The 8,871-nt window shown below is 41.1% G+C and overlaps 1 protein-coding gene across 1 annotated transcript; it reads left to right on the top strand.

The window, feature by feature from the left end:
- The first annotated feature begins 2,455 nt into the window (after positions 1-2,455).
- On the top strand, positions 2,456-8,665 carry LOC112281376 (phosphate transporter PHO1). Its single transcript, XM_024517802.2, has 12 exons — positions 2,456-3,751; positions 4,103-4,376; positions 4,520-5,066; positions 5,208-5,328; positions 5,505-5,634; positions 5,869-5,995; positions 6,185-6,473; positions 6,643-6,747; positions 6,973-7,170; positions 7,354-7,635; positions 7,797-7,936; positions 8,111-8,665. Exons 1-12 carry the CDS (start codon positions 3,479-3,481, stop codon positions 8,187-8,189), a joined length of 2,565 nt encoding a protein of 854 aa, XP_024373570.1. The 5' UTR covers positions 2,456-3,478; the 3' UTR covers positions 8,190-8,665.
- Positions 8,666-8,871: the final 206 nt, after the last annotated feature.

Below are 8,871 nucleotides of genomic sequence, written 5' to 3'. Positions count from 1 at the left end.
AACATCTCGAAGAAATAGTTTACACAATTTTTAAAAAAATTAGAGAAGTTGTAATTGTTTCAGCGCTTATCTGTGTAAAAAATTATATCAAATAAAAAATATGTGTACCATTTCTTTTTTTAAGCCAAAGATTCGACGAAATGATTGATGCATCAGTTGTTTCTGAAATGTAACTCTGTAGCTCCATCAAGATCAAAATATAAAACTTAACCTAATTTTTTATAAAAAAGACTATAATCTGAATATTTGACAGTGTTTATAAAAATAACAAAATAAATACAAATCTTAAAAATATGCACATTGAAACACATGAATCCTTCAATAATGAAATTCTATACGAAAACCAAGAAATTATGCTACAATAAGTTGTGATCAACTGTTTAACATATGATGTAAATTTATGTTGTTATCATGAAGATATTTACTAATTCCGATCACAAATAAATATTGATCATTTTTTATTTTTATTATAATTAACTCAAATGATATCTCTCATATTATAGCCTGTTCATTTAAAGAGATTTCATAAATGCTTTGTTCCTATTTGTACAATGATGTTAAATCTTGAAACTTTGAATAAGTATAAAATATTTTATTATTTTTGAAAAGCATGATGTTCTGATTGATTTATTGTGATATATATATATATATATATATATATATATATGTTTTTTTGAAGTTCTCGAATAAAATCAGCCAATGTAACATTATTTTATCATTGAAATTTTATTATTTTTTCAAAACCAATTAATAGATACATGATTATAATTATCAAAATCATGTATATATTAATATGTACTGATTTATTTATCTATATTGATGTGTGTGTATGTATATATATATATATATATATATACACACACATAAGACATAGTGCATTTCAAGCCATAATGTTGTGGTATTATCTGACTATTCCACTTCAATTCCCTGCAGAACCACTAAGTTCCATTATTTTCAATTTTTTGTTCAAAGAATACCAAATTCTGGAAACTTCAAAGTAAAAAAAGAAAAAGGAAAGAGCCTTTCAAAAGATTTAGAACAACCTATGAATACTTACAGCTTGTAATGCTTGTTTTCAAATTAACTTGTTAATAACCCAAATCCAATAAATATTGTATAAATTACTACAGATTTAGGCCAATAGCTACTTGTTGTACACTGAAATATAAGTTTGACATAGAAACAATTAGATTTCTTTTTAAGGGCTATAGCAAAATAGATATTCAATTGACAAATAGAAAATCCAAATGATTTTTTTTTTCATTTTTTTTTTTTTTTTTACGAACCATAAACCTTTAATCATGCCTAATTGTTCATAAATAATTATGTACTTTTTTTTAAAAACCTTGCTTCCTTAACATTGGACCCTTCCTACCAATATTTTAAAGGTTTAAATCTTTCTACAAGAAGAATGATTGGTTTCAAGTTTGTGCAAGGGCAGCTTTTGACAAGCTCTATGGGTTGGTTGAGGGGTGTGACGCAGCATCAAGTATTTGACGGTAATTGCATGTCAGTAAATTGCTCACAAAATTTGAGTCAATTACCCAACCTCTATGTAAACACACATGAATGACTGACAAATGAAATAAAAGGACAGAGTGCTAACTGGGTATCTGTTATACAAAATTGCTTTGGGTGGATAACGTACAATGTCAGTGCTAGTTGGGTACCTGCTTTGCTAAATAGCTTTGGATGAAGTAAAATGTGAGTGCTGGCAGGGTACCTGTTTGGGAAAATTGCTTTGGATGAAGCAAACGGCCAAATAAAAGCAAATAGCAGAGTGGGATGAGGACATTAAAAGCCACCCGAAGTGGATAGAGGCATCGCGTCGACATCCATCCACTCTACATATTCATCCAACGGATTCTATCCATAATCTTCTTTCTTCCGCGTTGAACGTTTAATGTCAACTCCCAACAAACTGTCAATGCATCACCGAAAGCTTCACTGAGCCTTGTGTCTTCGCTATGAGGTCTGCGCCGCGGCATTGCTCTGCAACCAGCCAGCTGGTATGGTTGGTTAGGCGCGGGGTATGACGAGAGCAAGGCTCTAAGATACCGTCTAGCGCCGTACGGTTTCGCAACAACGATGCAACTTGACTCTGACAATTGGGTTTGTGCTAGCGACCACATCGGCTACTCATAGACTGACATTGCGTCGCACCCATATCATTGCGTGTAAGGAATCCGTCCACGCTCATAGCCGTGTTTAGCCAGTGTCTTGGTTGAATCTAGGATCCCAACTGATCTGGAGGTGGTCTCTTTCTTCCGAAAGAAACGAGTAAACACTAAACGGAATATTCAGTTCTTCCAGATTCTTCTTCCGTCTGGATGGTTGGGAACCTGCTTTGCCGTGTGTCTAAGTCAAAAAGGATATAGTCACGTGTTTAACAGGTATCATGAACGTCATGTATTTATCTGGTGGTTTGTTTTGGATATCCCGACATCTGAATCATTCAACGCATTTTCAGTTTCATAGAAACAAATCCTGGGTAGACTGTAGCGTCAGATTCCTCTCGGACCCCACGCTTGACTGATGGGTCACCAATTGATACTTTCGCAATTCACCATCGATTTCCAACCATCGCCCTGCACTGCACAAGTCCAACTGCAGTGGCGTTCGATACGCCATCAAAATTCTTTATTAGTATCTGCCACTTCTTCACTATCGTAGATTGCCTCAACTGGATACCTCGGTAGCCGTAGCTCGTGCGACCACTTCCTCACCCCCACTCCAAGTCTTCCCTTCCTTCGCGTCGCCGCTTCTGTTCCATAACCCACTTTCGACCATTGCTCTAGTGACTATCTTGTGATACAAGAACGTCGGTGCTGAGTTCCAGGTTTTGAGTAGGCCAAGCAGCTTAGAAGAAGTGTAAAGAACGAGAGTTGTTATAGCTAGCGTATTGGAAAATTTGTAGGTCTTGGCACCTGGTGTGTGTGATGGAAGCGAATCATTTCGTTCATTGAATCCTCGATAGGTTACTAGAGTTTCGTCCTCCCTTGCGGTGGACACTGAACACTGTATATTCTTGGCAGTCTTTCAAATCTTGTGCAGCACAACTACACAGAATATAGCCTTACTACTCCGTGCTTGCAATGATTATCCTCACTGCAAGTTTCGAAGGTTTGCAGAAGTTGTTGATGTCAGTCAAGTATTTGCGCTGCGGTCTTAAGACTTGAAGTAGCTCTTTGTGACCTTCAGCTAAGCAGCACTCTGGAGCAGTATTTTGTGTGTGTCAAACTGAGTTTGAAGGACCAGTTTCCAACATGCGCAACAGCTTTTTTCGCATCCTGTCACACTTTGTTATTCAGTTAGGCATCTGAATTAGCATCCGCTACCCACAATTCCATCAGCAGAAATCTCAGGTCAGGAGCTCACAGGGGTAGAGCTGTAAGATAAAGCTGACGGAGTTTTATGTGCCACATAGGATTGGTTAGATTCAGAACTTCCTTGTGGCTGAGTTTTCTCGGAGGCTGCGATGGTGAAATTTGCACAGCAGCTGCAAGCTGAACTAGTGCCAGAATGGCAAGAAGCGTATTGCAGCTATGGCGAATTGAAGGCGGACTTGAAACGCATCCAGAAGCACCGGGCGATGGGGCCGACCTACACTCGCACGGGGTCGTTAGGGCTCCTGAAATCGTTGGCGTCTATGAAGCCCAGCATCAGCGGGATAGGTCGCACCTTGAGTCGCAGGCGGGTTGCGGACCATATCTCGTTCTCACCCAAAGGGACTACCGAAGACTCTATAGTGGTATGTCTCTGCGCTGAATTCTCACTTTCGCTCGTCCTTCAAAAGATATGGTTCATCACACACACTTGGGTAGTTCTTAGACTGTCTACGATGCCCCTCCTTTGGAACTCAATCACCCGACATCCCGCACTACTTCCTAAGGCTCTTTGAGCAATTCATACGTAAGAACTACCACCTTAGATGTTGCGGTGATGTTCAGGTGCTACACATGCATGTAGTGGGTTGGATATTTCGACAGTTCCAAATAGCTCTTGCTTTATCAGTATAGCATGTGTGTCTAACGTCTTGAGGATCGCGTAGAGTCTATCTACAGGAAACACTACTGATATATTGATATTGGCAAGTGCACAGATAAACAAAAGACAGACCCAGGATGGAGACATTTACATCACGGAGCTTAGGGAACCGCTCTCACACTCCCCGCAAGACGTGACCTTCTTTACTCGGCTTGACGATCAGCTTAACAAAGTTAACAAATTCTACAAGAAAAAAGAAGCGGAGTACATCGATCGCGCTGGAGCCCTGGAGAAGCAAATGCTTGCATTGATCAATGTGCAAGAACTATTCGCTCGCCAGGGTCTTTCGCTACCATCCTATCTACCCAAAAAGGAGGATCCAGTTCCAGGTACCTACCGCAAGTTTTACTTAATGGTGACATCTGCACTTCAAAAGTGGTGAACTTTCTCCAGCGAAACGCATGTCTTTCACACATGATGATTCCAGTATTGATCATTTCCTCTTTTTCATTGGCATTTCTTGTCACTGTAGAAGTGAAGAAAGCATCCGATAAGGAACCTCTCATGTCAGAGAACAGTTTAAAGTCCAATGAGTATCCTCTGCAAACATTCCCTATGAAGCCCTCAACCTTTGACGAGAAGGGGAGCAGCATACCAGAAGAGGAGGCTGAAGGTGACAACGCCATTCAGGATTACATTGAACAAGTGGCGACAAAGAATTTGAAACAGAGAAGGGCAGCCTTTTCTGATGTTAATATGGAGTTGCAGAAACCTGTTCTGCATGGCCAGGATACAGGATTTGTAGTACCTGGGCAGCTCTCTCCCGCGACCGTGCGGCATTCCCCAGTCACGCCGATGGGCTCTTCCCTTCCACCCACGCCAAAGTCGGCCTTGAAGAAAGTATCCCAGATCCCTGAGCAAAAAGAGCCTGAGACTGAGCCCGTCATTTTGGACAATGACTTAGAAAATCAGAGGGTGCAATCATTTAAGTCCCAGAAAGAGCTCGACCAGGCTAAAAATACATTGCGGCTTGCGTTTGTGGAGTTTTATAGAGGGCTCGGCTTGCTCTCTAACTACAGGTATTAGTTCAGGTTGCAATGTGGCTACAAGCATTCAGGTCCTCTTGTCTCCAAGACAGTCGGCGACCATCACGTTTTGAAATCCTTAGTGCCATGGTAGGTATGCAATGACCTAACCAAGTTCCGTTGCAAATTTTGCAGATCTTTAAACATCAAAGCCTTTGTCAAGATTTTGAAAAAGTACGACAAGACTACAGGGTTGCACTTTGCGCCAATCTACATGAAAGAAGTAGAAAGTTCTTACTTGGTCATTTCTTCAAAGGTGGGCTCGCTTGACTCCAGAAACAGTTGCAACACTCAGCAGCACTTAGTTTAATGTTACGCAGATCAGAATCTCTTCAGGGGAAACTGTTGTGTTCATATCTGATTTTGATACTACAGTACGACCATGCAACCAAGTTCGCCGAAGTCCGCAAGTTGACTCGAAAAATTCTGCAGGTACAAAAATTGATAAACAAAGTGGAGGATATCTTCACCAATCATTTTTCTGACGGTGTGAGGAAGAAGGCTATGTCCCAACTGCGACCAATGCGAAAACAGGGGACCCACCGGACCACCTTTTTTATCGGTACTGAGGCCTTGATTCCGTCATCTTCTCCCGCCCTTCCTATTCCTTTTTTCATTCTTGTTCCACCTTGGTACTTAAAGCCACACTCAGCTCAGATCGCGAAATTCGAACATGATGCTAGTGTGTGTAAACAGAAGCTATGTCTCCAGCTGGTTCAATTATGGAGAGAGTAATCCTCTAGTCGATATTTGAAGTGAAGATTGTTGATGAGATTTTTGTAACGTCTGAAAACAGGGCTCTTTACGGGATGTTCGATTGCACTCTGCATTTCTTTCTTCTTCCTAGTGGATAACAAACGTGCGCTGAATCCGGGTGGAAGCACTACTGCTAAGTACTTGGAAACTGTGTTCCCAGTGTTCAGGTGAATAATTCCATCGAACACCTTGTTTCTTATGCTTGCGCGAAAGATCATTTTTACTGTATCAGTATGATTAGTGCAAATCGTTCTAAGATAACCTGTGTTCTGCGTTTTCAGCCGTCTATGATGGGCTTTGATTATTTTTCATACTCGTGGTGAACCTTACAACTGTGTTGTGGTTGATCACTGCAGCACGCTAATGTTAATTACCTTCCACATATACATGTACGCCATTGATGTCTTCGCATGGGCTAAGACTCGAGTGAACTATCCCTTTATATTCGGATTCTCGCCAGGCACGGAACTTCGATATCGCGAGGTCTTGCTCTTGGCTACAGGGTTCACGACTTTTTTGCTGGGAGGAATGAATTTGCACATTGCAGTGACGTTGTTAAACTCTAAGGCGACTCCGGCGAATCCTGGTGCTTCCGTAGATAAAACTGAATCGGTGGCAGATATTATCCCATTGATCCTTGTCTTGGTAAGGTTTTCTCCATTTGTGGCTTTTTTGATCCGCTTGAAACTATCGATTACTTTTCGATAGCATCAGACATGTAAATTTTCTATCTAGAAACTTCTTGTTCTAAGCTTACGCATACCTAAAAGATTTGTGAACACTGAAGGACGTTGTTTTCCCTTGCAATGTGCAGTCAACACTGGTGACTTTATTCCTCCCATTCAACATCATGTACAGATCTGCAAGGGTTTTTTTTCTGGGGTGCTTTCGTCGCCTCGTTTCCGCACCTTTCGTCACGGTTGACACGGAATCCCTTGACACTTAATGTAGTTGACATGTCTTGGTACTGGGTTCACGGATCTAGCTGCATGATTATGTCGATTCATTCCATTCTTATGGCGGTCTCAAAGATTTATGCTAGGGTTGATACTTCTCAGCACATGTTGAGCGAGTTCATTTCTAATCGTCTCATACTGATTTTGTCAATGTATTCTCTAACATTTGATGTGGATGGGCGATGCAGGTCTTACTCTCGGATTTCTTCCTTGGTGACCAGTTGACAAGTCAAGTGCTAGTATTCCGCAATTTCCAATTCATATCTTGCTACTACCCTACCGGGTATTTTTTGACTGGATCCGACAACAAGTGTGACCTAAATCCAATCTACAGAGGGTTCGGATACATAGTGGCATCACTTCCATTTTGGTGGCGTTTTCTGCAGGTACGGTTATGCGAACATCACAACTCCTTAAAACTGCTCAAATCTTGTCCCTCCTAAGTGCACTCTGGTTTTTAGTCCCACCTGCTAAATCTCCCCTTCCTTTCTCTCTGGTGGAGTTGCTAAGCTCTTTCTCTGTTTTAAGCCTCATTACTGACGTGTGACGTATATACTCTGGCTATGCAGTGTTTGAAAAGATGGAATGTCGACAGGGACTCGCATCAATTACAGAATGCTGGAAAATATATGTCTGCTATTGTGGCCTTGCTACTGAGGCAAGCATTCGGGAACCACCCACAGATAACTGCCTTGTGGGTTCTGTCCCTTATAGCTTCCGTTGTTGCCACCATCTATGCAAGCTACTGGGACTTTTATGTGGATTGGGGCCTGCTCAACAAAAAATCAAAGAACAAATGGCTGCGAGATAAACTGATCTTGAAGAACAAATCTACATACTTCGTCGCCATTGTACGTTACTAAACTCAAAAACTTCGTGAAAAAAAAACGCTATGTTGAAAGTGATCAATTCCATTCTGTCTTAAGTCTGACACTCCTGATTCCCGGCTCTCTATCATTCGAATCCTCCACAGTTTCTAAAGCTGTAACACTTCATTTGATCTTCCTCTCAGGGAGCGAACTGTTTTTTGAGGCTATCGTGGATGCTTTCAATTCTACAAGTCGACATGAAGTTCGGATGGAACTCGAATGCGTTTAATGTGAGCACGGCTACCTTGGAGATTCTCCGCAGGGGGATATGGAACTTTTTTCGGTGAGTTTCCAGCTCCCTGCTGCTAGTGAATGCGCTTGGGTGTGTGAATCTCTTGCCTCTGTCGGCTCTGATGCATCCAGGATCCTTGTCTCTGAGGTTGTGTCGAAATATATCCGGTGGCCAAATGCTAAGGGTTGAGTAGCTAGTTAATGGTGATCTTGTTAATGTCTGCAGAATTGAAAACGAGCATCTTAACAACGTAGGCAAATACCGCGCTGTCAAAGCGGTGCCATTGCCATTCAGCGATGACTAATCCTTCTGGAGAGTGTCCTCTTCACCGAAGACTCTATCAGATGGACCTCGCGGTGGCCTAGGTGATGCGTTTTTTATTTGCAGGAGATGCATAAACAGCAGCTGTCCTCCACATCCTTCAATGTGCAAACCATGGCACACACTGGAATTTTGTGCTGAGCACTGACACGGAGATTGATGCGGCTGCTCTTCTACGAAACAACAAGGTAACAAGCAAAGGAGAAAGCATGATTTTGATTGTGAGAGCTTTTCTTCACAGCATATCTATGGGAAATAGCTTCTATAGCATTTCTTAGTATACCCATGGTGTCCATATGAGAACTATCCTTTTTACCGTTCCATATGTTAGTTATTCAACCCACATCATTTTGGTGATGTGTGCCCAACTTTTTTGCTTCAATATATTCATGACACGAAATGTAAATTGGAATTAGTGGACTATTATTCCTTTCAAGAAGATTCTTGAAAATTTTGCAATTGTGTGTCCTTGATGGCGCATCCAAGCTGTTACTCATTAAATGTGCTAATGTATTTTATGGTTTCTGCCTTGCAGCAGTGTAGTTTAATTTGGGCACACATGTAGAAGTGTTTTATAATGTGTGGTTGATTGATTAATTATTTTTGTAATTATCCTTATTTTTCTGTTTTTTTTCCTCTAAAAATAAGTACTTTAATAAGAAGAA

This window comes from Physcomitrium patens, chromosome 4, assembly GCF_059467195.1.
Source record: "Physcomitrium patens ecotype Gransden chromosome 4, ASM5946719v1, whole genome shotgun sequence".
Classification (NCBI taxonomy): Eukaryota; Viridiplantae; Streptophyta; class Bryopsida; order Funariales; family Funariaceae; genus Physcomitrium; species Physcomitrium patens.
This window is presented reverse-complemented; position numbering and strand designations above follow the sequence as displayed.

Coding starts and splice junctions, on each gene's coding strand:
- LOC112281376 (XM_024517802.2), top strand. CDS start 3,479: ATGGTGAAATTTGCACAGCAGCTGCAAGCTGAACTAGTGCCAGAATGG. Junction 4,377..4,519: donor AAAGGAGGATCCAGTTCCAG/GTACCTACCGCA, acceptor TTGTCACTGTAG/AAGTGAAGAAAGCATCCGAT. Junction 7,937..8,110: donor GGGATATGGAACTTTTTTCG/GTGAGTTTCCAG, acceptor TAATGTCTGCAG/AATTGAAAACGAGCATCTTA.